The 27,563-nt window shown below is 47.8% G+C and overlaps 1 protein-coding gene and 1 long non-coding RNA gene across 6 annotated transcripts in view; both read right to left on the reverse strand.

Moving 5' to 3' along the window:
* Positions 1 to 12,793, reverse strand: part of DDX3X (DEAD-box helicase 3 X-linked) — a 35,430-nt gene extending 22,637 nt beyond the window's left edge. For 2 of the 4 annotated variants that reach the window (XM_054005713.1, XM_054005709.1), the window contains exons 1-4: positions 12,631 to 12,793; positions 10,315 to 10,369; positions 8,372 to 8,422; positions 2,961 to 3,095 (exon numbers count right to left, since the gene is read on the reverse strand). In XM_054005713.1, coding sequence (XP_053861688.1) covers positions 2,961 to 3,095; positions 8,372 to 8,422; positions 10,315 to 10,369; positions 12,631 to 12,675 — 286 coding nt within the window. In that variant the 5' untranslated portion in view covers positions 12,676 to 12,793. The remainder of the gene's footprint in view (positions 1 to 2,960; positions 3,096 to 8,371; positions 8,423 to 10,314; positions 10,370 to 12,630) is intronic. The other 2 variants (XM_054005730.1, XM_054005721.1) reach the window with 1 other exon arrangement.
* A 4,037-nt stretch (positions 12,794 to 16,830) lies between these two features.
* The window catches only part of LOC128830616 (uncharacterized), a 44,972-nt gene continuing 34,239 nt past the window's right edge, over positions 16,831 to 27,563 (reverse strand). The window contains exons 3-5 of one of the 2 annotated variants that reach the window (XR_008443615.1): positions 26,009 to 26,133; positions 19,113 to 19,398; positions 16,831 to 18,551 (exon numbers count right to left, since the gene is read on the reverse strand). This is a non-coding gene — a long non-coding RNA (uncharacterized LOC128830616). Of the gene's footprint in view, positions 18,552 to 18,787; positions 19,399 to 26,008; positions 26,134 to 27,563 lie in introns of those variants that run through there. The other variant, XR_008443614.1, reaches the window with a different exon arrangement.

Consider the following 27,563-nt stretch of genomic DNA (forward strand, 5'->3'; position numbering starts at 1 on the left):
AGTCAAGAGGTCTCTGTTCAAGGTAACAAACCAATTTTAACAAGCAAAAGACTCTGTTCAATCTAAAGCCACCATGAAGGTGCACATGGGTTAGGAGCTAACCAAAAGGAAAACTCCAATAGAGTGCATCCTCCCCACCCCCACACTTAGTGATTTAGCACAGGAGATGGATTTCAGACACATGGCTAGCTATACTCATGAAGTTAGAGAATATTGGGAAGCTGTACAGTACTAATGAAATGACAGGTCAAGCAAGAGATTCACATTTTAGAGTCCAACTATTCAGTTATTTAAATCCACACTACTTAATACACAAAAACAAGGACTTAGTACAGGAATAGCCAAACTGTGGCTTGTGAGCCACATCTGGCTCTTACCATTATAGTGCAGCTCTGACCATCACCACCCCCAAAATTCTCCACCTACCAGACTTGGGGGAGGGGAAGCTTGGGACCTCTGCCTTGCAGCAGGGTGGGGGGTTGGGACTTCATCCCCATGGGGTGCACCTGCCAAGGCTTGGGGCTGTAGCAGGAGCAGGGCTGAAGCCCTGAGCCCTGTCAGGTGCATCCCAGCTCTTGAACTTCTGAGATTGTCATATGTGGCTTGGAGGGTCAGTAAATGTGGCTACCCCGACTTAGTATAAAATAGTCTCAGTATGTTGTGCTCATAACCTGAATTGTACCTAAATTGCTGCAGTTAAAAAAAACCCAATCTAAAGCACACTGAGCTCTAATTTACTAGTCTAATATTCTGGGAAGGAATGTCCACAGGCACTTAACGAAGCCACTCTTCACCACACCCAGCCATAGTAGCTCATTCCTTAGAATTTCATAGTACTCCAAATAACAAGACACCAATGACTGGCTCAACTGCTATATTAGCATACATTGTTAACAAAAACTGAAACTATAGCAAACTGCTACCCTTGAAGAGTCTAATTTTTGGAGCTGGAGAATCAAGCTGTTTTTTCCTTCTTGTACATAAATCTGAGCTCCAACCTCCTTTGGCTGCTGAACAAAAATTTCTCCAACCCCTACAAGAAAAGCAGGCAAAACTCCGCAGCTCCCACCCAAAAGTGATGGGGTCACTACATCTGTGTGAAATTATATCTTCGCATCCTGAAGTTTTGAAATTGATTATCCGGCTCTTGAAGGCTCATTCAAAAAAGATCCTACAGGTTGCATAATATAGACCAGGGATCTCAAATACATGGCCTGCAGGGCTCTTGTGTGTGGCCTGCCAAGCCCCTCCCCCCCCCACTGCTCCCTGCCCCTCTGCCTAACCATGGGATTGCCTCCTGATGCTGCAAGTGCCCAAAGTAGCTGGCAGCATGCCCCTTTGGGCGGGGGGGTAGGGGGGAGGCAGAGGGCTCTGGCATTGCCTCCTTCCAGGCACTGAACCCACAGCTCCCATTGGCCAGAAACAGGGAACTGTAGCCAATGGGAGCTTCGTGGGAGGTACCTAGAAGAGTGGCTTGCCACACAAGCAGGGAAGCCTGAGCCCCTCCCCCAGGGCTGCAGGGACACCTGGAACAGAGCAGCATGGAGCCGGGGTCAAGGCAGGCAGGGAGCGCCACTACCGCCCCAGAGCTGCTCTAGGTAAGCGGCACCAAGCTGGAGCTCACACCCTGAACCCCTCCTGCATCCCAACTCCCTGCCCTGAGCCCCCTACTGCATCCTGCACCCCTTGCCCTGAGCCACCTGCTGTACCCCTCTTGTACCCCACACCCCAACTCCCCGCTCTGAGCACCCCGCACACCTCCTGCACCCCTGGGGGCAGCGTTGGGGTGGGGACTTCAGGGAAGGTATTGGAATGGGGCAGGGAAGGGGTGGGAAGAGGTAGGGCAGGGGCAGGGCCTAATTGGAAGGGGTCGAGTGGGGGTGGGGCCAGAGGCATGGGGGGGGTGGTCAGTGATGCAGCCTTCGGGCCAATGCACTAGTCCTCATGCAGCCCTTGGGGTCATCTGAGTTTGAGACCCTGATACAGACTGTCCATCTTTCTTGCTTTCCTGTTTTGAGATGGGAAATGAAATACTAAGCCAAACAACTCTTCCTGTAACCACACCAGGAGAGTTAAAAGTGAGCTAGATGTATGGTGTCATTAAGGACAAAGTTGAAGTTTTGTGATAGTTATATGCAATTTAGAGTCACTAAAAGCACTTACTGACACTTGAATTGGTTTTGATTTGAGAATAGTTTTAGGACCATATTTGTATTTTGGCCAACCAATCTGCAGTTTAACATTTCAAAATATAGATCAATAAACATGAAAATCCTTTATTAGCAAGGCAGCTTAATGAATAGAGGAGTGCCTGTTTTAAGGCATCCCTTACACACAAGCAACACTGAAAAAGTGGTAGAGTACTTGGTCATTTTGTGGATGCTTTCCAGGGGCAAAGTTCAGAATCTGATGTTTTGATTACTCAACTTGAGCTAGAAGACTCGTTCCTAGTTATGGCACTGGACTGGGAACCAGAAAATCAGTTTTATTCCTTGTTTAAGTACAGACTTCCTGCATGACCTTGGGGAAGTCACTCTACTCTGGTAGCATTACTCTTGTTTTAGACTGTAAACAGCTGACTCCCACCTTTTGTATTCTCCATTTACAGTGTAAACTCTTCAAAGCAGACCTTCTAGCCATGTATAATATAGCAGCAAACATAATGGCACCCCAATCTCAGTTAAGGTCTGTAAGCCCCATTTCTTGTATCATGGTAGGTGAAGACAGGCAGCTCAGCACTAAACCAGTACCAACCATATGCACTAATAAGTCCAACTTCATAAGCCACTAGCATTCATGTGAGATCTCAGTTTCACATGCTACAAATTTAAGCCAAACTGAAACTTATGGGAGGAAAACTATTCTATAGTTGTTACAGTAGAGTAGTTATCTTGTCTCCACACCAAATTGCAGGAGTGCGGTTGGCTGAAAGGTGACAGTTTAACAATCCCCTCGCCCACCTCTGTCATCATGTCCAGATCCTCCTCTAGATCCAAACCCATTGCGATCACGATCATAGCCATTCATCCGGCTGTCTCGGTCATAGCCATTCATATAGCCATTACCTCCGCGACCAGAGTCCCAGTTGGGGGAATCTTTGGCAGAGAATAAAAAGTGAAACAATTAAAGGAAAATGTCACTCATGCCAGTGAGCAGTTTGCAAGCTCCATAGCACCAATCCAGAGGTGGAGTAACCTTTACTGCCAGAATGCAAAAAGCTGCAGTAATACAGAATCCTTCCAAAGGCAGGGGATCCTTTTAGGTCCCTATCCTTAATTGGGGCTACAGACCACTTTATTGGGAAGGATGCACAGCAAGAACAGTTTCTCTAGTTTACTAAACATTGTTCAAACTGTTAACTCTTATGGAGGAGAGATTCCAAACTCAGCCAAAACCAAATCTGAGTTTGGTGAAAAGGTTCCTTTGAAAGCTAGTTTAGTTAGATAGGTCAGATGTTAATGAACTGGAGCAAACATCAAGAGTATGCTGTGCACTATGGTTATTGCCATACTAGAAGCTGATGGAGCCTGCTGGAAGAACTCCAGGTAGTTAAGAATAGCTCTGAAAAAATAGTAATTGAGGGAGATTTAAGATTCTCCCCTCCAACCTTTTGTCTGCTCCTTAGTTAACAGATGAGAATAAACCAAGCCATCAGGCTTCCTTTAAGAGTCAGGAAAGCCAGATTTTAGTAGGTTTTTCACTTGAAGACAATTACACAGGATGAACTCCTAAGAATTTTGGACTATAGTATAGTATACGGTGTCACAGAAGCAAAGCAGTATTGGAAGACAGGTCATAGTAAGAACTGGGTTTAAGAAAGGGGAATAGATGGTTAGCAATGAATCAATGACTGGGTCCAGAGAGTTAACGGCTGCATTTCTGGAGAGGTCTCAATTGCTATGTTAAGATTTCACTGGTACAGAAAGGAACAGATCCCAGGAGGTGAAGATTTTGATATCCTTATTTCATATAGGAAATGACCCAGCAAGACATGGGCATAGTGAATTAGTTTCAGCAAGGTTTAGATCTAGTGTCACCACACAAAGCTGTGCCAGTTTTAAAAGTCAGCCCAGCTTTCAGTTAACGTAGCATAGCTTTGTTTCAACCAGGCCTTAGTAAAGAGACATGCAGCCACATCTATACCAAGGCAGTCAACGTCACAGTAGCTAGAGAAAGTAGTATTTAGAGCGAGTCTTCAGACTGAGTGAATTGTAATTTTAAATTTGTGAAGGCAAGCAGAACAGATTACAAGCTTAAGGAATGAACTGTGCCGTTAACTAGCAACAACTAGGAGACAGTATTTTAAATGGTGAACTAGTGATGAAAAAACATGGCAAGCAACATACAGGATTTTACCAAGTGTCATTTATACCCATGCAAGTGTCCAAGTTAGACTGCACACACTTTCCTCTGCATGAGGAAGTGCAACTCAAATAAGCCAGTGGAAGTGAATTTTAGCTTTGAGTCTCATTATGCATGATGGCTTTCATCTGTTTCCAAATACAGAGAACTCTCAAACCATGGTGCAAATAGAACTGCACTGTTAGAAATAAAGGTCTGATGCGAGTTACTTATCCTGCAAGTGTTTGTGGAGACCTTGGCTTTATAACCATTTACTGGTATTCTTTGCCAAAGTCATTTTACTAGGCTTTTACGGTAAATGGAATGGCAACCTTTCATCCCCCACAATACTACTACTAGACCACTTTGCCTCCGTAGACAAGTTCGAGAGAAAGCCATGCTAAATGTTGTAATAGGATACAGTGGACAAAGGCTTGGGGGTGGGGAGGGGAAAAATAAAAATAAAAACCAACCAACCTTGTTTTTAAACCTACTCTTCATTCATCCGTGGTGATTACACCATCTGTGGTGATTAAAATGCAGAATGCTACTGGCTTAGCTAAGAGCGCAACTACCCTAAGGAGAAGTCTACAAGGGTGCAATTTCGTACCAGAGTAGCCCTACAGTACTCCTGAAAAGCAAGATTTCATCCATACTCATGTCTTTCTACTGCTTTAGAGTTGGTATTAAAGGTTACTATCAACTACAGCCCATGAACAATGGCCAGCTGTGTTTTGGAAGCTTGCTTGGATACCAGATACGTGTACATTCTTAATATAAGCTCACTATAACAGATTCTACAGACCTAAGATATTTGACCGTGTTACATAAAAGCATTTTAAGCCAAGCAGCAGCTAGTATACATATCTCCAGAACAGCTGAAATGCAGTCAAAAAGGATGATTGCCAATTTAAAATGAAAAAAAAAAAAACACGCAAAATCAAACATTTGTTAGTTCAAGTCACTGCTGTATAGCCAGTTTCAACTCATGCTATAGAATAGCATAGTTATTCATCAGTGCGCTGATGATATGGACTTACAGCTTCTTGATGGTGGCCCTGAATTGGAATAGTAGTTTTTCATGTAGCTACAGATATTTCCTGTCGTAAAGAGAGCCATGAAAACTCCAGGGATATAGCAGAGTCAAAACCAAAAGGCTTAAAGAAAGTTCAAGGCACAGAATGTATTCTATACTTTCTCCAATCAGGCATAGTTCCCATCAACCTGATGATCAAAGAGGCATTACAGAGAAGCTAAAAGTACAGAGATGAAATTTAAGTGCCTGGTATGGCTACAAAAGAATTGGAGGGGGGTGGGGGGGGGAAAAAAGGCAGATTTCCCTAGAGGACAGACAAAATTCCACAAGTTAAAGGCTTTTGTTTTCTCCCATGCATGCCATATAGAAAGTGGTTGGCACATTCATGAGTCAGCTGAACAGTACAGCATCTCATTTCATCCAGTAAGATTGAACAATGTTTTAGCCAGTTAGTGAAATATAAACCCTATTAAGGACGATTTCTACCATTGCTCTTTAAGAAGTATTATCTTGGGCCGGCAAGCATTTGACTCACTTCCACTTCAGAATTACTTGAACACTCCACCTACTCTACCATTCAAGGAATTGGTAAAACAAAGGATTCTACTGCAAGTGAAGCAAGATGGTCTCCATAGGCAATTCAGAAGGGCATTTTAAGGATATACCCACATTAGAAATAAGGCAAATAGAGAAGCAGCTCTCTTCTACCCCACAACATGGCTTTGGATCCACTGCACCAGGCTTCTCCCATCACTAACTGCATCCTGAAGAGTCTCCCTCCAAAGAAATATGGCATAGAAGCGACTTTTTTTTTTTATAAATCTTGGAGGCAGACTAGAGCATTTCCTGCCATCTGTAGTAAGCTGAAGCAGTGGCACCCCCATAATCTCAGGGCTATGCCATGGGTAAGTTTGGAAAATTGTGGGCTAAAGGAAAAAACCATCCATAAACAATGCTAATGGGATTTAGAATGAGTTACCATGCATTGAAGGGGGAAGTATCAGCAGCACTTTGGCTCCACCTTCCTGTAGTTGAGTAGTCAGTGAGGTTTGGGACTTCACTCTACTAGGTCTAGCCTATCCTACCACTTATCAATCCATTAATTGAAACATGAATGGACAATTTTCTTTCCCAGACCACTCTTAAGCCACAAAGGCTTTATACATTCCAGCATATTCAACTGATAAACAGGCTGACTTTGTGCTGCTTTAGACAATACCTACCTAAGGAAAAAAGGTGTATTTTAATGTTAAGATAAGGCTAGTTATAGTATGGAGGGGTATGCTTCAACAGCCACAAACCTGGAGATAAGCAAGTGCTCTGCTCAAGTTTTAACCTTGAATTTTTAGAAGTGCTTGCAAGCAGAATAAGTTTGTTTATGGTTTGTACTAAATGGCTCCAGGAGCACTAGGCTGAAAAGGTCAAATTTCCATTTCAGTATCTCCAAAAATCAATTGGTGCCATTATCCCAGGAATAGTGTTTTAGACTAGATCTAATGTTGAGAAGTGAATTAATACAGGGATCTCCATTAGAGTTCACTAGATTATCAAAAGCTGAGTTGCCAAGTTAAGTAAATTGCTAAATAGTTATAAACCATCTTAAAACACATAAAAATAGAATTAATGTAACTAGTCAAGATTGGACAATAAAAATTTTAAGGCACACTCTTAAAATTAAAGAGTAACAGAATACACAGTAGTTTCTTGGATTACAGTGGTGGTTTTGCTAAATTTAGCAAAATACTTGATTCAAGCTTGTCAGTCTTCTTTCCACTAGCAAGTTGCATGAAGTAATGTGACACAGCTGACTGACACTTTTCAGTAATACCCATTGCCATGTACTGTAGTTTTAGCTGCCCAATTCTAAGGGATTGTGCCATTTTTGCTCCACCTACTCAGTGCATATTATGTCCACACACTACTGCAGTAGTGTGCAAATACCATTCATTGAGCTGTCTGAAGGACTTACCTCTTTCAGACTCACTAAGAAGGAGAAGAAAGGAAAGGAAAGAATTAAGGATTCCCCTCCTATGTATTACATCGACAGGGATGTAACTTCTACCCTCCCTCCCAAAACTCTGAACTGTCCATAGATCAGGTAAAGATCAGACAGCTCCATTTTATCTGACGTAAGTCTCATTTTATTTTATAGTAAGCAGCCCCCTCATAAGCCATACATAAACCACAGTTTCTCATATATTCCATGTTTCCCAATGGCAGCAGGAAACACGTTTGCTGTTTTGGGCCATAGGAAAAAGGATACGGGTACTGTTGATACTGCACTGCTGCTATTGCCCATGGATTATTCTTTTTATAAAAAGAGACATTACACAGACTCTTAACTGAAGTGTACCAGAATCATTTTTACTACTCAATGCCAGCCAGCAACAGTATGAATTTTATCAATCCCCGGTGTAGGGAATTGAGACGTGCCTCCTATCCACAGGAAAATGGATCCAGACTGTATACTTCCTCAGAAGTGACAGCAGGAGTGAAGTTAAACTAATTTTTGGAGATATCACACTGCACTCAAGAGATTTCCTAACACTAGCACCAGTGAGTGATTAGAACAGATATGGTTGACCCCAGATCACTACAGCAAAACAATCATTTATTTGTAAGATTAAGGGTCCATCTTGCTTCAACACTGTCATTTGATTATGACCTATGCAACTTGGAAGCTGATGTAGTCTCAGGCTTGGTAGACATCCTGCACAATATAATCAAGTGACAGTTCAATTACAGCCAAGGTCAAATTTAGTGTTTAAGTTAGTGATACAGCCAATGAAAGCAAAAGACTTATGACTATTTAAAGAACCACCTAGAGAAAAAAAAAAAAGTCATTTACACTATGAAGAGTAGTGTAAAATGTCAAATCTGACATGCGTATCTGACTATTGAGATGAGAATTCAAGCATGATTGGTACTTGCAGTTGTCCTTTGCTGTATATTGGCATTAAGGAATGCCAACACATTAAACAAAAACACACATACCCTGTTTTGAAGGTTCTCTATTCCGTAAGTGAGGAGGAATGTATCGACCTTCTAAAAAGAAGAAGAGACTAGTTAGTTTTGTTAAAGAACCACATACAAATATATAGTGGCAACATCTGTTAAAGTGTCTTCTCCACCAAGAGTGTCTTTATTCTGAGAAAGATCTGTTTCAACTACCTGCCTCTTAGGGACTCTTCATGCACATACACCATCCCAATTAAGGCCCATAGAACCTGCCTCAATTCTAGAGGCTTCAAAAGCTGCCCAAGACAGCGCAGTCTGACGGAGGCATTTGTGCTGTACATGGTTTCACAAGAATGTATTTGCCATCCCCTTCTATTGAACACAAATGTAAGAGTGCTGTTTGGCCTCAGTCATCTATGTGCTTTATGGCTTCATAGCAGAAAATTGGCTGGTTCTCCAGTTGTCCTTGGTCAGTGGAATTTGGCAGCATTTTGGCTAGCTAGATTTGATCCAACCCTCTGACTTTCAGCTTCTGAGACCAAGGGTAGAGCTCAGTTTTAGCATGTTGACACTTCAGGAAGCATTGACCTTACACAATACCATTTTAGAGCACTTTCCCCAGTAAGTCCATTGAAATGATTCTTGCTGAGCCTCCCCAATAGTAACCTTTCAGAAAGGACATCTTGTTGCATCTCTCTAGAGCAGGGGTAGGCAACCTATGGCACATGTGCCAAAGGCAGCACAGGAGCTTATTTTCAGTGGCACTCACACTGCCAGGGTCTTGGCCACTGGTTCAGGGGGCTCTGCATTTTAATTTTAAATGAAGCTTCTTTAACATTTTTAAAAGGTTATTTACTTTACATACAACAATAGTTTAGTTATATATTATAGACTTATAGAAAGACCTTCTAAAAACATTAAAATGCATTACTGGCACGCAAAACCTTACATTAGAGTGAATAAATGAAGACTCAGCACAGCACTCCTGAAAGGTTGCTGAGCCCTGCTCTAGGGAATATGGTTTATTTGGTGGGCTTGAGTATAGTAAGACGTTCTACTTACCACCCAGGGATGTTCTCTCTATAGAGCACTCCTAGTTTTAAGGAGCAAAGAAATTGATGCCAGATAGCTTAGGCACTGGCTATAACACTACTTGAGCAACATCAGTCACATACAGATGCTGTCAGGAGATGTTGAGCTCTAAGTATCTAAAGACAATCTACCATCCCCTTTCAGATCACTACTAGAAGCAAAATGATCACTCCTTTGCTCCAAATTTCAGTACCTCAGCAGAAGAGAACACCAAGATACCCTTGCTTCAAGTGTGATTCTTATTCAAGAATCAAATGTGAAATTCATACAATCAAAAGGAAGATTCCCCTGACACCACCCATATCAGGGCCTCAGTCCTGTGCTGCAGTAAAGAGCCTCCCAGAAATGCTATTAATTCCATATGCCAGAAGATGCAATTCAGGTCTTCAAAGCAACACTCCATTAACTGACTTAGAGTGGAAGTAGATTGGCATCCCAGAACCACTATGAAAAGATGCCTATGCAAGACAAGAAACTGCCCCAATAGGCAACTAAATTTGAGAGTTGAAGGGGCCCCCTCATGCAGCTTAGCTTCTAACTAAATGCCTACTTCAAAGACATACCTGGTGGGGAAAACCAGAACTAGTCTCAAACTTGGAGACCAGCTTCTATCAAGTTAAATCCCGAAGGATCTGAATAGGTTTTGCCTTTAAACAGGGAAGGAGTATTAACCTATGCTACTCATTGATCCAATACATCCCCCCCCTCCAAAATAAAAGAGTCAACCCCTTTAGGTCCCCCCCCCCCTTTACGTTAAGGTCATTTTTAAATAAAAGCCCAGAAATGGGTTGCATTTTTTCAAAGCTGTACAGAAGCAGCAGCTATTTTTCTAACTATATATCTGGGTATAACCAAAAGAGAACATGTACATCAAGACATATACTTACTTGCTGTGCTTCCACCACTCTGAGAGTCTGAGGAATTCAGGTCTAGACCAGCAAACTATCAAAAAAATAAATAAATCATATAGCATTCCTGTAGTTTATATTAACACATTGCCATCAATTCATATCATGTTATTAAGAATTAGATTACTAATGAAACTTGGGTTGGTTTGGAGCACTGGAGAGGTTCATAAGAACAAGCAAGCAAGCTTCTAGCCTACAGGAAGAGCAATTGTAGTAAAAAAAAGTGTTAAAACTGATACCATGATCTTTGGTGCTATTCTACTTTCATAGCCCAGTGACAAATCAATTTTCGAATGCTTTTATGCCCACAAATGAATGTGCACCACATTCAGTGACTGCTTGATAACCAGAACCTAGCCCTCAGTACTTGCAATTCAACAATTAAGATAATCAAATCAAGAACTCCAATAATTTCCCTCTTATGCTACTGAATTTTTTAGGACCATGGGAACACTTTAGAAAAATGCTGCAACGATGCTTTCTATAATGAATATAGAAAGGCTCCCAATACACAATTCTTAACAAAAAACAAAAAAACACACACGGTTGTTCCAGAACAGTTTTCAGACAATAAATAGTTTGATTTTTGTGTAATCATACAAGATAAGATGGCGGTCTTCCTTTTACTAAAAAAAGCAGTATGGGGGTAGGAAGGCACTGCTTTAGTAACACTTGCAACATGACTACATGGCATTCAATCTAGGCCTTAAACACTAGGAAGGAGTTGTTTTAGATTTTTAGTTTAGGCAGGCTGTGATTTGTCAGTATTTGGCACAACTCCAGATTCAACTTGGAGTGGGGTTAGCTGGCCTACTGGTTGCACAAACTAACTACCATTTATAAAAAATTCCAGAGAATTATAGGACTACGATTTTCTCAGAAAAGGCTGGAGTACCTCACAAAAAGGTCTACAAGTGGTCTCCGAAAGTATGGTTGTGTAAGAGGATGGCTTTTGGCAGCGTGCCATTTCCACTTACATAAAAAAATCTAAGTAGAAGAAACATTCAATGTTAACACTAACTTTTAGAGGGGGAGGCTTCCCTTTAGCTAACAGATGTTCAACTCCCACTTAAAAATAAAATTTGCTATTTTTTGCAATCCTATGCAAACAAAGTACAAAGCATGGTGTTTCGACTTGCTGCCTAGTGACACCACTGTTATGACAAGCAAGTGTCATTCCAATTCTGGTGAGTGGATCGGGGGAGAAGGTAACCAACCGCAGATTTCTCTCCGATTCAAAGTTTCAACTGTACCCTTAACACAGCCTGCCATTTTAGGCTAATAATTATTGACGGGGGGGGGGAGGGGGGAGAGTCGCTGTCCTGGCATTTCCTCTCGAAGTAGGTCAGACAGCCGGTCCCTGCTCCGAGGAAACACGTGACCGGTCGCCAGATTAGCGGAGCGGCTGCTCCCTGCAGTATCTGAAATCCCAGCCTGCAGCACCGCCGCACTGAGATGGCTGCCGCAGTGGTAAATGCCGGGGGGAGGGGAGCGGGTTCCCCGTCACAGCGCCGCCCAGCGAGGGAGAGACTCGGGGTAACGGGCGAGCGCGCGGCTTGCGTCGGCTCCCCGGGCTACTTGCCCCGCTTCCTCTCCGCGCTCAGGCACGTGGCCAGAGTCCCCACCCCGCGGCACGGATACGGGCGTCCCCCTCCCCCCTCGTTAGATGCGGCCCCCAGAGGCTCCGCCCACGGGGGGGGCGGAAGGGAGGAGGCAGCGCGAAGCCGGGTCCGCCCGCGACACTCGCCGGCAGCGTGTGAATTACGTTCTGGCCCAGCTGCGTCACTGGGGCCCAGGCAGGCAGGAGCGGCGCGAGAACAAAGGAGTCTCTCCCCGCCCCCCGCGCGCCCGTCCCGGAGCGCGCGAGACAAAGGCCCGGCCCAGCCCAGCCCGCCGCCTGCCTCCGTCACACGCACAATGGCCGCCATTGTCTCTCCCCCCCCCCCCCCCAGCCGTTCCTCGCAGCCGCCGCCAGGGGTCCCGGGCCTCACACAAAAGCCGGGCTTGGGGCCTGCTCGCCAGGCCGCAGCAACACGCGCAGCCCGGGGGCCCAGGAAACATCCGTCCATCCCTCGCCCCGGCCCCGTCAGCGACACCAGCGTGGCGATTAGTCGCCCCACGACGGAAACTGCGCAACAATTAAATGCGCAAGAAGCCGGGGGGGGGGGGGGGGGAGAATTAAACAAGAAAAAAAAATCGCGACGCCATCATCGAGAGGGGATGCCGAGATCGCAGGTTTCGGGCCAATCGTGACTCGCCATCGTCGATTATCGCACGGCCCCGGCGGACCCTCACCTGCTGGTCTAGACTGAGGGCATTTTCCACCGCCACATGACTCATAACGAGAGATCGTCTCGGGAGGTCGCGCTCCGCGTCTAGAGAATCGGATTCGCCGGGTCTCGAACTCGCCGCTGCTGCTGCTTGTTCGCCTCGAATCGTTTCGCTTCTCTAACTGAAACCCCCCTAGCTCGGCCCGGCCCTTATATACCCCCGCCCCCTCCCTGCCAACGCGCTGACTTCAGCACGCAAACTACGCCCCCTCTCGGCTCGATCCCTTCCCCCACCCGTGCAGCAAGGATCTCGCGAGAGAACCGGCAACTGTGTATTAAGGGAGGGGAGGAATCCAGGACTATCGCGAGATCTCCGCACGCTCGTCCCCTCGGTTTTCGACGGCTGAGGCTCCAGGAATGTCGCGCGAGATCTCCTACCATGGGCTTCTATGACCCCAAGCGGAGCCGCTCGGCTTTCCTGGAGGATACCGCGAGATCTCCTCCTGGTTGCCCCCACCCACCTCCTTATTCTAGGAGAAAAAGATCCCGAAGTCTCGCGAGATATTTTTGCTCTCCCCCTCCCCTCGACTCAGAGCTCGCGAGAATGCTCTGTCAGCCTTTCTCTCGCGCGGGTACGGAACGTTCTCTCCAGAAAGAGCCGGAATCTAGGTCACGTGGGCGGCCCTGCGCGGGCCCGCCGCCATGTTATGAGCTTTGCCGGCGGTGCTGCGCAGAGTCTAATGGAGGCGCGGCCCGGCCCAGGCTCGAGCGCTGCGAGCAGCGGTGGGGCGGGAGAGAAACTGCTCATATAACCGGGGCGCGGCGTGACCCGTCCGGCCCGACTGTGACCTAGATCGGGAGCCCGGGCAACGGGGCGAGATGACCCCTCCCCGCGGGCTGGTGCCCCGTGGCAGCTCCCCGCACGGTGCAGGCCGGCCTGTCCCTCCCCCCCCAGGGTCGCTGTTTCTTCCCGTTCCGGAAGATCCAGCCTGGCCCCCCCGTCCCCCATCACCTGAGCTCGGTCACGGGGCTGGTGGGATCCGGGCAGTTGCCTCTGCTCCGGCTTTGGCTGCGGCACCCTGCCTCGTTGCCTCTGCCGCCATCGTCTGCCCAGCACCTGGAATCGAGCCTGGCAGCCCTTGTTGCCTCCATCTCCCCCTTTAGCGTCCCACAGCGGCTGCACCTCCAGGCGCCCCTACCCCAGCCAGCCTGCGCCAGCAGGTACCAAGATTAATGGTCTACACTGAAATGCACCAGCTTGATTTTTGAGACATGCACTCTACCCATCAGACCTATTTTGCAGTGATGTCAGCTGCGAACTTTGGTTTGGCAGTGATGGCAGCCTTGTCTCACCACTGCTTCTGCCATAAGGGGGGGAAGGGATAGCTCGCTGGGTTGAGCATTAGCCTGCCCAAACACAGAGTTGTGAGTTCAATCTTTGAAGGGGCTATTTAGGGAACAGGGGTAAAAATCTGCCTGGGGATTGGTCCTGCTTTGAGCAGGGGTTTAGACTAGATGATTTCCTGAGTGTCCTTCCAACCCTGATATTCTATGATAAGCACAGTTCCCATCAAAATCCATAAAGCCACCACCTTATTCTCAGGATTCAGCTGTGTTGTAACGTCTGCAACGCACTGTTGGCTAGGCAGGCAACTAGCTCTTATTTATTATGCAAGAGCATGATTGTGTGCAGAAAGGGCCGTAACAGTTAAAACAAACTTACGTTTCATCCACCTGCTGTATCATTACAAACCTTGGATCTGGTCCTGCAGATATTCGTAATGTCAGTCACTTGAGTAGTCTCATCAAGGTCAGTTAGACTACTCACTTTTAGGTCAGAGCCCTCAGTTATAAGTTATCTGCGCCAGGAATTGCACTTTTACTACATATTTATATAGGACTTAACACAACTGGGCACTGATCATGGCCTGTAGGGCCCAGATCCACAAAAGGACTTAGGCACTTAAGTCCAAAAGTTCGGCACTGCCAAGCTCCTCGAAAGCTGCTCAGCTGCTGCGTAACATCCCGTGGCCCCTAGCTTTTTGCCATAAAGAAGAGGTCCTCATACTGGGTGGCACAGAATGGGGGGGTGGCCATGAGAAGCTTTTTTGGGGGAAATTTCACACATTCAGAGCTAGGTGGCTGGAGAGCAGTGGCTGCTGGCCAGGCACCCAGCTCTGAAGGTAGCACCCCCACTAGCAGCAGCAGAGAAATAAGGGTGGGATGGGATTGCCATCCTTCTGCACTGCTGCTGGCAGTGGTGGCGGCACCTTCAGAGCTAGGCACCCGGCCAGCAGCCACCACTCCCTGCTCTGCCTTTAGAGCTGGGTGGCCAGAGAGCAGCAACTGCTGGCTGGGTGCCTTGGCGGGAGGGCATAATCTACTACAGACACAAAGAAGTGGAGGTGGGTGATCAAATAAGTTTGAGAACCACTGTGTTGATGTCCCCATGGCAGCTATGTTTCTGCTGCTGGGCATGTGTGCAACACCTATCTCACACTTAAGCCCCAGCAAGCACCTCAAGCCAGGTGAAGATAGGTATTACCCTCCCTGTCTTGCCTGCAGGACCTGATCTGGTAGGTAAGCTCTGAGCACATGTACTGGATCATTAGACCATATAAGACTCCAGAGGAGTTGGTGCCTCCCTTGTAACCTTTTGTCTAGTTAGTGCTTATAGCTCTCACCTGATAGCTCTCAACCTCAGAGACCTGGGTTCAAAGCCCCTCTCTGTCTGATGGACAAAAGGGATTTGAGCAGGGGTCTCTGACCTCTTGAGAAGTGTCATAACAGCTTCAACAGGAGAGACTGAAAAAGACACACACACGCCCATCAGAATATCTCATAGCCCTATGGTTAGGACACTCCGAAGAGGTGGGACTGGAGATCCCCTCTTCAGATCCTTTCATCCCAGTAAGCAGAGGGGAAAATGAACCTGGGTCTCCTCCATTCCAAGTGAGTGCTCTAACTTGACTTAGGTTCTTTCACAATGTAGATACACCCTTAGCTACAGATGCCATTGGGGTGGGGAGGGGGAGTGGCACATAGAGCCACATCACCTACTTCACAAGGGCTCTTCTTCTACAAACACGGAAGGAGAGGATTCCCACATCATCATAAACATAGGTTGACATATTACTGTTATTTGTACTCTCCTATAATACCTGTGCATTCTCTCCTATTCAGATGTGATTTGCAACCATCTCCTACCCCCAAATTCATAAACAGGCTTCCCCCAATTTTCCCTAAAGTTGACACCAGACAGTTTGAAGTCCTCTCCTAGGATTAAACTCTAGCAGACTTAGGTACAAGCAAACAACCCTCCAAATGAATTGAACATAGCCCCTTTCACAGACATATAACCAACTATTTAAGGAGCATTCTCTGTTTTTTAAGCAACATATTTACCATTCTTCTGCTTCTGCTTTGTTCCTCCATAAAGCTCTCCTAGCTGAATGTGTCTCAACAGAGTTAAAAAAAAAAAAAAAGCATATCTGTTTTCCCCCAAATGTGTCTATTTATATAATTTAAATGTTTGTAGGTGTGTCTCCATCACTAATGATGTCTAAGATTAGTATAAAAATCACTGGTTCTGTATTTTAAAGGAAAACTGTTGGGTAGTTTAGAATCCAAATTTAGTGTTTAGAGGGGAAAGCGTTCTAGAAAACCTATTGTTAACATAAAGATTTTAATTCATTTTCTTCTACATTTTGTTTGGATTTAAACATCCCCCTACAATGTTTGCCACCCTGACACAGTAGCCTCCCCCAGCACCCACACCCCCACCAAGCCCCAACCACCTTCACCTGGACACCCCCACAGATTCCACTTCCCCCTGCACCCGGAACCTCCCAATGAGCCCCTGTGCATCCAGATCTCCCCCCCACTCCCGCATCTGGACCCCCGACTGAGCAGCCCACACCAAGACTGCCCCACACCGAACCCTCTCACCCCACACATTAACCTGTGCATACTTGGATCCTGCCAGGCTAGCCCCATACCTGGATTGGGGGGCGGGGCTGGACATGTGTGCAAGACTCTGTCCCTCTCACTCACTATCTTGGTGCACCTGGCATGGGGGGTAGGGGACAGGCTTCAACAGTAGATTTGTTTGATGTGTGCATTGCATGTGCTGAAGAAAACCATAATTACGGGACAGGGTCTGTTTTGTGCTGAGAAAACAGTTTAGACTTATTTTATTGAACAACAACAAAAGGTAGTAGCCGTCCTATCCCAGGAGAACAGGGTGTATTTCTTTCTAAAAAGGTGACACAGAGAAAGAGAAAATCTGATCCAGCGGTCTTTCTGAAAGACATATTTTGACATATGTCATGTAAGGATTTCAGTTTAGTAAGGTTAATAAATACAAAGTGGTTATTAAAAATGAAATTAACTGTGTGGCAAGTGATGCAAGCAGATCTGCTTATGCAAGATACGTGTGCCATAAGGAGAACTTATGTGCAAAATAGAGATCTCAGTTTGGAGTGGGCTATACAAATCTTGTTTTGTTGATGTTGCTTTCCCTTTTCTTCTCCTCCCGCATGTTTGCCTGGAGTTTGGGGAATAAACTGAAAGCTGAATTCAACTGAAGTTCATCTGATTTCAGGTCCTCGCTCACAAATGGACCCAGGTTCACTGGACACCCAAGTGGAGCAGTTGTATGGAATCAATAGGGATGGTACCAACAGGTGTCTTTAGAAACATCCTGGGGCTCTATAGCCTCTTCTAGTTCCCATAGAAAGAGCTAGAGGTCAAAGGGCAGGTCTACACTAGAAATTTACATCAGCGCAGCTGCACTGATGTAGCTGTAGCACATCTGGGGAGGATGCTTTAAGCCAATGGGAAAGAGAAGCTCTCCTGCCGACATAGCGCTGTCTACACAGGGAGGGTTAGAGTCAATATAACTATGTCGCTCAGGGGCTGGATTTTTCACATCCTTGAGTGATGTTGTTATACCTCAGTAAGTGTGTAGTGTAGACCTTGCCAAAGACTCCTGTGACTTCAATGGGAATTAGATCAAGCACCTTGAGAAATGACTCTAAAAACCTATAGCAGGGATATAATTTTCTATTACATTTTATAGGATGATGCAAAACATCTATGGAAAAGTGACTCTGTTACCTTTAAAAGTTTTAATTTAAGTAAAATATTACTCTGTTTTAAATTAGGTCTACCAAATTATTTTGCTCTATCTAAAACCAAGAAAAGCTAATGGAAAGGAAAGACGATTGCTTCTACATTAAGATAAATACAGTATTTCTATATTAAGACAATGTTTATATAACTCTAAAACCAGGGAGACATGATTCATAGTTACATGAAAGTGCTTGGTTCTGTTTATTCAAGAATTTGTTTTTATGTTAATGTTGATTTTTAAGTGGTAGCTGGTAAACATGGCAAATAATTAAGTTAAAATTTTAAAAAGGGTGATTATATAATGAACATAAACTGTTTTTGTGATTTTAAGTACATTGTAATTTAACTACCACTAACAATCAGTAAATCCAGAAATTAGACCGATTCATATTATTAAGCCCCTTGCCCCCCAAATAGAGAAGTCAAATTATGCCTATGATCTTCCTTACCCCCACACAGCCGAGCAAGCAGAAAGGTACTACATCCCCTCTAAGGGGAATGAGCATTTGTACTTTCACTATTACCCCGGTTCCTTGGTGGTGGTGGCTGCTACAAATGGGAGAGACAAGGACACCAAGCATTGATCCTGAAAGGCAAAGATTTGAAGAGGCTGGACTTGTTTGGATGCAAACTTCATTCTACAGGTAGTCTGCAACTCAGAATTGCAAACCAACAGGTACTCGTGAGCACTATGATTTCACCTACTGGGAGAACATTCTAAAATTTGCAGTAATGGTGGATGGGGGCAAGCCAGTTGCCACAACTGCTATCCAGGACAGTTTGGATGATGTAAATGCAGCCCAGTCTCAAGATCTGCTGAAAAGAAAGGGCAAGGGTTATAGGAAATAACATCCGTCACCCTCTTTTTCAGCATCAGTATGCTCATCCCGTCCAGCCATCTCATTCAAACAGACATTTTGTTTCATTGGTCAAGGGCAATGTACCAGTTACTCTAGTTCCATCTGTTTCCCACCTTTTGTTTACAAATCACTTGCCCACTTCCTATGTGCTTGGACCGACATAACATCAGATTGGTGGGTCTTAAGGATGGTGGAACTAGGATACGCCCTTCATTCAATTAATTTCTACTCCTCCTTCCCACCCCCGTTCTCCACCACTCTCACGAGATCGTCCTTCAACAAGAGGTTCAATTGCTTCTTCAGGCAGGAGCCATAGAGGAAATCCCATTGAGCTTCTATTCTCACTAATTCCTTATCCCCAAAGCAAAAGGAGGTCTCAGGCCTATTTTAGATCTAAGAGAGTTGAACAAATTTCTGAAGAAAATAAAATTCTGCATGATTACCCTAGTCTCGATTATTGCCCCCCTTGAACAGGGGGACTGGTATGCTGCCCTCAAACTTAAAGGATGCTTACTTCCATGTCGCAATACAGACAACCTTCAGAAGTTTCTCAGATTTGTGGCAGATGAGTCCACTATCAGTTCACATTCGGTCTCTCAGCTGCTCCTCAGGTGTTCACAAAGTGCCTGGCAGTGGTGGCAGCACATCTATAAAAATCAGGAGTTCGTGTGTTCCTGTCCCTGGACTACTGGTTGATGAGAGACTGGTCTGAGGCTCAGGTGTTATCCAGTGTAACCACCATCCTGTCCACATTCAACGTCCTGGATCTTCTAGTAAATTGGAGCAAGTCAGTCCTAAAACTGGTACAGAGGATAGAGTTCATTGGAGAAGTCTTAGACTTCACAAAGGCCAATGCCAAGGCCAAGGCTTTGCTACCAGAATCCAGATTCAAAACACTGCAAGGCTTGGTGCTGCAACTGAAAGCATATCCTCTCAACATGGCATGCAGCTGCCTCAGTCTGTTGGGTCACATGGCAGCATTGTATCTATGTGGTTCAACACGCCAGACTGCATCTCCTTAATCTGCATGCACGGCTAGTGTTGGTATATGTCCCAAGTTGTCATCATTTGGACAAAGTTGTTTAGGTGCCCTTGTCAGTTTTGTCATCTAGGGATTGGTGGATGCACCCTCTGAAAGTCTGTGTGGGGATCCCCTTTATCCCCCTGCTACCAACCCTCACTCTAGTCACAGATGCATCAGCCCTGGGCTGGGGGCTCATATGAGGTCCCTGCAGACTCAAGGTTTCTGGTCGTCTCAGGATCTAATGGTTTATGACTAGCCTATTCAGCTTTCCTCCCACATATAGTAGGGAAAAAAAAATGGTTACTCACCTTTTTGTAACTGTTGTTCTTCGAGATGTGTTGTTCATGTCCATTCCAAGCAGGTGTGTGCATTGTGCACGCCAGCTGAAAGATTTTTACCATAGCAGCGTCTGTAGGGTCGGCTTCGGCGCCCCCTGGAGTGGCGCCTTCATGGCGCCGTATATAGGAGCCCGCCGACCCTCCACCCCCTCAGTTCCTTATTTCCGGCACTCCGACAGAGGGGCAGGAGGGTGGGTATTGGAATGGACATGAACAACACATCTCGAAGAACAACAGTTAGAAAAAGGTGAGTAACCATTTTTTCTTCTTTGAGTGATTGTTCATGTCCATTCCAAGCAGGTGACTCACAAGCCTGAACCTAGGCGGTGGGGTCGGAGGTCACTGCAGACTGGAGTATTGCATAGCCAAAGGCTGCATCATCTCTGGCCTGGCGCATGATGGCATAGGGCACCGTAAAGGTGTGGATTGAGGACCACGTGGCTGCTCTACAATTTTTCTGCATCGGGACCTGTGCCAGGAACGCAGCGGAGGAGGCCTGCGCTCTTGTGGAGTGGGCTGTGATAGGCGGGGCTGGTATGTTAGACCGACGCTAACATTCTCGGATGCAGGTTTTAATCCAAGAGGAGATCCGCTGAGACGAGACCAGGAGCCCTTTCATCCTGTCAGCCACAGCGACAAAAAGTTGGCTTGATTTCCTGAAGGATTTAGTCCTTTCGATATAGAATGCCAGGGCCCTGCGAACATCCAGGGAGTGCATCCTACGCTCCTTAGCGGAGGAGTGTGGCTTTGGATAGAAGACCGGGAGAAAGATGTCTTGACACATGGGAAACTGGGAGACTACTTTAGGAAGGAACGCAGGGTGCGGCCTGAGTTGGACCTTGTCTTTGTAGAAGACAGTGTATGGAGGCTCTGATGTCAGTGCTCTGAGCTCCGAGACTCTCCTGACTGATGTGATAGCCACTAGAAACGTGACCTTATATGAAAGATATGACAGTGAGCACGAAGCCAGAGGCTCAAAAGGTGGCCCTGTGAGGGTGGACAGGACCAAATTGAGGTCCCAAGCCGGGACTGGGTGACGAGTATGCGGGAACAGTCTGTCCAGACCCTTGAGGAAGCGACTAACCAAAGGGTTTGCAAAACTGAGCTACCTCCCACTCCAGGGTGGAACGCTGAGATAGCTGCTAAGTGGACTCGAACCGAAGAGGGGGAGAGTCCTAGTTGTCTCAGATGAAGCAAATAGTCCAGTATGAGAGGGATTGGGGTGAACAAAGGAGCTTGACCCCGCTGCTCGGCCCAGATGGAGAAGAGCTTCCACTTGGACATGTACATGGTCCCGGTGGAGGGTTTCCTACTACCGAGAAGCACCTGCCTGACCTGACGAGAGCATTGCATCTCCACAGAGTTTAGTCATGGAGCATCCAGGCTGTGAGGTGGAGCAACTCTAGGTTCGGGTGACGTAGGCGACCCCAATCCTGTGTGATCAAGTCTGGGAGCAGGGGCAGCCTGAGGGGCGCCCGTATGGACATGTGCAGGAGCGATGTGTACCAGTGTTAACGTGGCCAGGCCGGCGCTATCAGGATGACACGAGCGTGATCCCTGCGAACCTTGAGGATTACCCTGTGAACCATGGGAATCGGGGGAAAAGCGTAAAGTAGGCGTCTTCCCAGGAGAGGAGGAAGACGTCCGTCAGGGACCCCGGACTGCGTCCCATGAGGGAGCAGAATTGCTGACACTTCCTGTTCTCTCTCAAGGCAAACAGGTCTATCTGGGGATGGCCCCAGAGCCGGAAAATTGAGAGCACTACATCCCGGCGGCTAGACCACTCGTGATTGTGGAATGAGCGGCTGAGAGCGTCTGCCAGCCCGTTCTGCTTCCCCGGTAGGTAAGCTGCTGTCAGGTGAATTGTGTTCTGTACATAAAAGTCCCATAACGTAAGGGCTTCCTGGCATAGGCGAGAGGAGCGTGCACCACCCTCTTTGTTGATATAGAACATCGCTGGTGTGTTGTCCGTAAGGACAAAAACACACCTGCCGGCTAGGTGGGTTTTGAAGGTCCTGCATGCCAGACGCACCACTTGTAATTCCCTGACGTTGATGTGTAAAGAAAGGTCCTCTCGTGCCGAAAGACCTTGGGTTCTGAGGTTCCCCAGATGCACTCCCCACCCGAGCTCCGACACGTCCGTTACCAGGAACAGAGAGGGCTGGGGGCTAAGAAAGGGTACTCCCATGCAGACCTCCCGTGGGTCGAGCCACCACTGAAGGGAATCCAGCACCGGTTGAGGGAGCGTTACTACAGAGTCTAGGGAGTCCCTGGCTGGCTGGCACACCTTCGCCAACCAGGACTGAAGCGGGCGCAGTCTGAGCCTGGCGGGGGCTCACCACATAGGTGCACGCTGCCATGTGACCCATTAACTTGAGGCAATTTCTTGCAGTAGTGGTCAGGTAACGTTGGAGACCGAGAATAATGTTGGACATGGTCCAGAATCTGGACTCTGGGAGGTACACTCTGGCATGTGTCGAATCCAGGACCGCCCCTATAAATTCTATTCTTTGGGTTGGAGATAATGTGGACTTGGCCTCGTTCAGTAGGAGGCTGAGCTCGAGAAAGGTCTTCCTGATGAAGACCACCTGAGCCTCCACCTGTTCCTTGGCATGGCCCTTGATGAGCCAATCGTCCAGGTAGGGAAAAACTTGAATTCCCTGCTTGCGCAGGAAGGCTGCCACGACTGCCATGCACTTCGTGAAGACCCTTGGGGCTGCTGACAGTCCGAAGGGTAGAACTGTAAACTGAAGATGGGAGTTGCCTACAACGAATCTGAGTAACGCCTGTGCTGAGGAATTATTGTGATGTGAAAGTATGCGTCCTTTAAGTCGAGGGCGGCATACCAGTCTCCTGGATCCATGGAAGGTATGATGGAAGATAGGGAGACCATGTGGAACTTGAGCTTTTTTACAAACTTGTTTAGACGCCGCAAGTCCAGAATAGGTCTGAGGCCCCCTTTCGCTTTCGGCATTAGGAAATAGCGGGAATAGAAGCCCCTGCCCCTGAACCCCTGAGGAACTTCCTCCACTGCCCCTGCTGCAAGGAGGGACTGCACTTCCTGAATTAGAAGTTGCTCGTGAGAGGGGTCCCTGAAGAGGGACGGTGGGGGGGGGCTGGTGGGGCGGGAGGGAGGAGAACTGGATAGAATATCCCCTCTCTACCGTGCGGAGTACCCAACTGTCCAATGTGATTCGGGCCCAAGCATGATAGAAGGGGGACAGACGTGACAAAAAGGTAGGGTTGGACTGATCCAGAGTTGTGACCAGTAGGTCGTCCCCGACCGTCCCATCAAAATGGGGGCCTAGGCCCCGGTGGAGGCCTTGGTTGGACAGACAACGGGCCGGAGGGCTGTTGTTGCTGCCTCCTTCTGCCAGTCCTGGCCCGCCTGCGCAAAGTGTCCGTGCAGTTCTGAGGCTGGTACGGCCGCGGGGCCTGAGGTGGCCTGAACTGCCTACTTTGGGTAACGGGTGTGTAAGCCCAGTGATCGAAGGGTAGCCCTCGAGTCCTTTAGGCTATGCAGCCTCTTATATGTCTTTTCAGAGAAGAGCATGGGCCCTTCGAAGGGGAGATCCTGGATGGTCTGTTGGACCTCATGTGGAAGGCCTGAGACCTGAAGCCAGGCTCCCCACCTCATGACCAGCCCAGTCACCAATGTGCGTGAGGCTGCATCCGCCGCATCCAAGACTGCCTGGAGGGATGCTCGGGTAATTAATTTCCCTTCTTCAACTAGGGCTGAGAACTCGGTTCGCGATTCCTGAGGAAGGAGTTCAGTGAACCTAGACAGTGCCGAGCATGTGTTGTGACCATATCGGCTCACTATAGCCTGTTGATTGGCTATACGCAACTGCAGCCCCCCGGTGGAGTACACCTTTCTCCCAAACAGGTCCAATTTCTTGGCCTCCCTGTTTTTCGGTGTAGCCCCTTGGAACCCCTGACGCTCCCTTTGGTTGGCCGCATCGACCACTAGGGAGTCCGGCGGAGGGTGAGCATAAAGGTGTTCATGGCCCTTGGAGGGGACAAAATATCGCCTCTCTGTCCTCTTGGCCGTGGCGGCTAATGAGGCTGGTGTCTGCCACAAGGTGCAGGATGTGTCCGCAGTAGTTTTTATCAGGGGCAGGGCTACCCTGGATGGGCCCGATGGGGCCAGGATGTTGACCACCGGATCCGGATCCACCTCAATCTCCTCAGCTTGGATCGAGAGGCTCTGGGTTGCATGTGTAAGTAGCTGTTGGAGGATCCTGTTGTCCTCTAGGGCCGGTGCCGCTGAAGTACCCGTGACCGCCTCATCCGGAGAGGAAGAGGAGGAGATCACCTGCAAAGGGCCTTCCTCTATACCCTCGGCTCCCGTAGGGGCCTGCGGCACACAGTACTCTGGTTGCCTGGCCGGTGCAGGATGCGGCACCGCGGCCAGTACTGGAGTCGACACCGAATGATGAGGCGTGCTGGGCGGTGCCTGCGGCGTTGGAACCATGGTCCCCACCGGTGCCTGACTAGGTGGTGCCGGGGTCTGTTGTGGCACACTCCTGTCAGACGGCGGTGCCAGTGGTGGAGGCATTTGAGCTGGAGCCATCGACGTCGATAAGACCGATGCAGACCTTGAGCGGGGCCCATACGCCTGTCCCACGGACTGATGGTAGGCCCAAGGAGTCCAGAACGGCCACTGGGGGGCGGTTGCCACTGCTGTTGCCACTGCTGCGGATAAGGCTGGAGGCTCACCCGTGAGGTCGACCGCCTGCTCCTCGATCTACTGGAGCGGTACGACTCCGCCTCCGAGTCTGAGGTCTCCAAATAGGAAGACCTAGGGGGAGCAGTACCCATTGTCGCTGGAGAGCGGTGCCGCTGGGCTGGAGAATGTTCTCTCTGCTCTGGTGCCGCTGGGGTGGCGTAGTGCGGGGACCGTGGCAACAACATAGCCGGCTTGCCCCGTGATTGTATAGAGGGCCGGGCCATGGTCGGAGGCTCTTTCCACCGGCGCGGCGACACCAGCATCGGGAGGCTTAGTAAGTCTGAGGCTGCCTCGAATGCCTCCGGCGTCGATGGGAGGCACATTTCCTCGACGAGGTCTGGGGATGTAGGCCTGTCCGGACTCGACCATACCCTCTCCGGGGCGGGAGTCAACGGAGTAGCAGAATGAGTCTGTAGCACGACCTGTCCCGCAGCACTCGTGGACAGCGCCGGCCCTTAGGGTCCTGGTGGGGTGAACGTCCCCTCACCAGCCTCTTCTTTTTAACTGGCACCGGGGATGGTGAACGGTGCCTCACTGACGCCGATTTCCTATGTGCCGACGCTCTCCTGTGCCGGGGTTATGAGGTTTTGGCCTCATGATGTATTACCGGTGCCGGGGCGCTGTGCACCGAGGATGAAGTGCTGGGCACCAGGTCAGTGGCCCAGCGTCCGAATGTGGCTGCAGGGCCCGCTTCCATTAGCAATACCTTGAACCTTTGCTCTCTGGCTTTGAGAGTCCTGGGGCGAAATGCTCTGCAGATAGTGCACCTGTCTCTTTGGTGGCTCTCCCCGAGGTACCGTAGGCAAGAAGAGTGCGGGTCACTCTTTGGCATGAACTTCCCGCAGTCCTTGCAGAGTTTAAACCCTGGGGACCAGGGCATGCCCCAGCGGGGCAACGAGTACGTTGAGGAAACCCCCCAACAACTATCTATCTATACTAACTCTAAAACTAACTAAACTATTTACAAGAAGAAAACGGGACACTGCCAAGATTGCTGAAGAGCAAGCAAAGTTCCAGCTAGCTGTCACCGGCGGTAAGAAGGAACTGAGGGGGTGGGGGGTCGGCGGACCCCTATATACGGCGCCATGAAGGCACCACTCCAGGGGGCGCTGAAGCCGATCCTATGGACGCTGCTATGGTAAAAATCTTCCGGCTGGCGTGCACGTGGCGCGCACACACCTGCTTGGAATGGACATGAACAATCACTCGAAGAAGAACTTGTTAATTCTAACAGACAACTCTGCGACTATGTTTTACATAGACAGGGAGAAGCACAGTTGGCCCAGTTATGCCAGGAGGCAATTTGCATCGCTGCTTACCTTCCAAGGAAGCAGAACACGTTGGTGAATCAACTGACCAGGACCTTCTCTGAACACCATCAGTGGTTTTTACTCACAGAAAGACCAAATCCATCTTCCAGCTCTGGGAGCCTTCCCAAGTGTACCTGTTTTCAACAAAATCCAACGAAAATGCCATCAGTTTTGTTCCCGGGGGGGTCTCACCCCAGGCTTACTGATAAATACTTTTCTGCTACCCTGGAGTGACCCACTCCTGTATGCCTTCCCTCCGATTCCCTGGCTGCTCAGACTGTTGTTCAAAGTCAAACAAAACCATGTGCGTCTCATCCTTATAGCACCGGCGTGGCTCCAACAACAGTGGGACTCGACCCTACTGACCTCAGTCAAGCCTCTGCTGTCTCTCTCACTGGAGCCAGACATGATTTCTGAGGATCATGGCTGCCTGTTCCATCCCAACCTATGAGCCCACCACCTGACAGTATGGATGCTTCATGATTAACACCTTTGGAGAAATCCTGTTCTAAGGATGTTCAGAATGTATTTCTGAATAGTAGAAAACCCTCAACTGGGGCACTTACCTGGCTAAATGGAAATGCTTCTCTATTTGGTCCTGTCAAAAAGGTGTATCCTTACACCATGCACCCTTGAACCTCATACTGGACTATCTCCTATGTGTAAAACATCAGAGTTTGGCAATTAGCTCTGTAAGAATACATCTGGCAGCTAGTTCAGCCTGCCATACCTCAGTGGATAATAGATACCTTTTTCCCAAACCTGTCATTACCAGATTCCTAAATGGATTGGTCAGATTGTACCCACATGTGCAAGATGCTATACTTCCTTTGGAATCTGAACTTGGTCCTAGCAAAGTTGATGGGACCACATTTGAACCCCTTGCAACTTGCTCTCTGCTCCACCTCGCTATGAAGGTAGCATTTTTATTTGCCATTACCTCAGTCAGAAGGGTGGGCGAGTTGAGAGCCCTAGCATCAGAGTCTCCTTATACAGTTTTCCATAAGGATAAAGTTTATCTTCGCCTTCACACAAAATTTCACATGACGGTAATCTCTAATTTTCATGTTAACTGGGCAGGCTATTTGCTGACATTCCATGCATATGGAGATGAGGAGAGACTTCATTCACTGGATGTGAAAAGGGCTTTAACTTTCTACCTGGAGCATACTAAGTCATTTAGATCCTCCACACAGTTGTTTGTTGTGGACAGAGCTAAGGGCCAACCAGTTTCCACTCAGATAATCTCATCTGGATTATTTGGATCTCTTCATGCATTCGTTTATGCTACTAATTGGCTAATATAACCCCGCCAGCTAGAGTACTGGCAAATTCTACTTGCGTCCAGGTATCTTCAGCAGCTTTCTTGGTGCGTGTACTGATCATAGATATTTGTGAAGTAGCAACTTGGTCATCGGTCCACACTTTTACTTCTCATTGTGCCAGTTCCCATCAGTCTTGGGATGATGCCAATTTCAGGCAGATTGTCCTATAATCACTGTTCAGGTAGACGCTGAGCCCACCTCCATGTTTGTCTGCTTGTAATCACCAACAGTAAAATGGA

Source organism: Malaclemys terrapin, chromosome 1 (assembly GCF_027887155.1).
Source record: "Malaclemys terrapin pileata isolate rMalTer1 chromosome 1, rMalTer1.hap1, whole genome shotgun sequence".
NCBI classification, from domain to species: domain Eukaryota; kingdom Metazoa; phylum Chordata; order Testudines; family Emydidae; genus Malaclemys; species Malaclemys terrapin.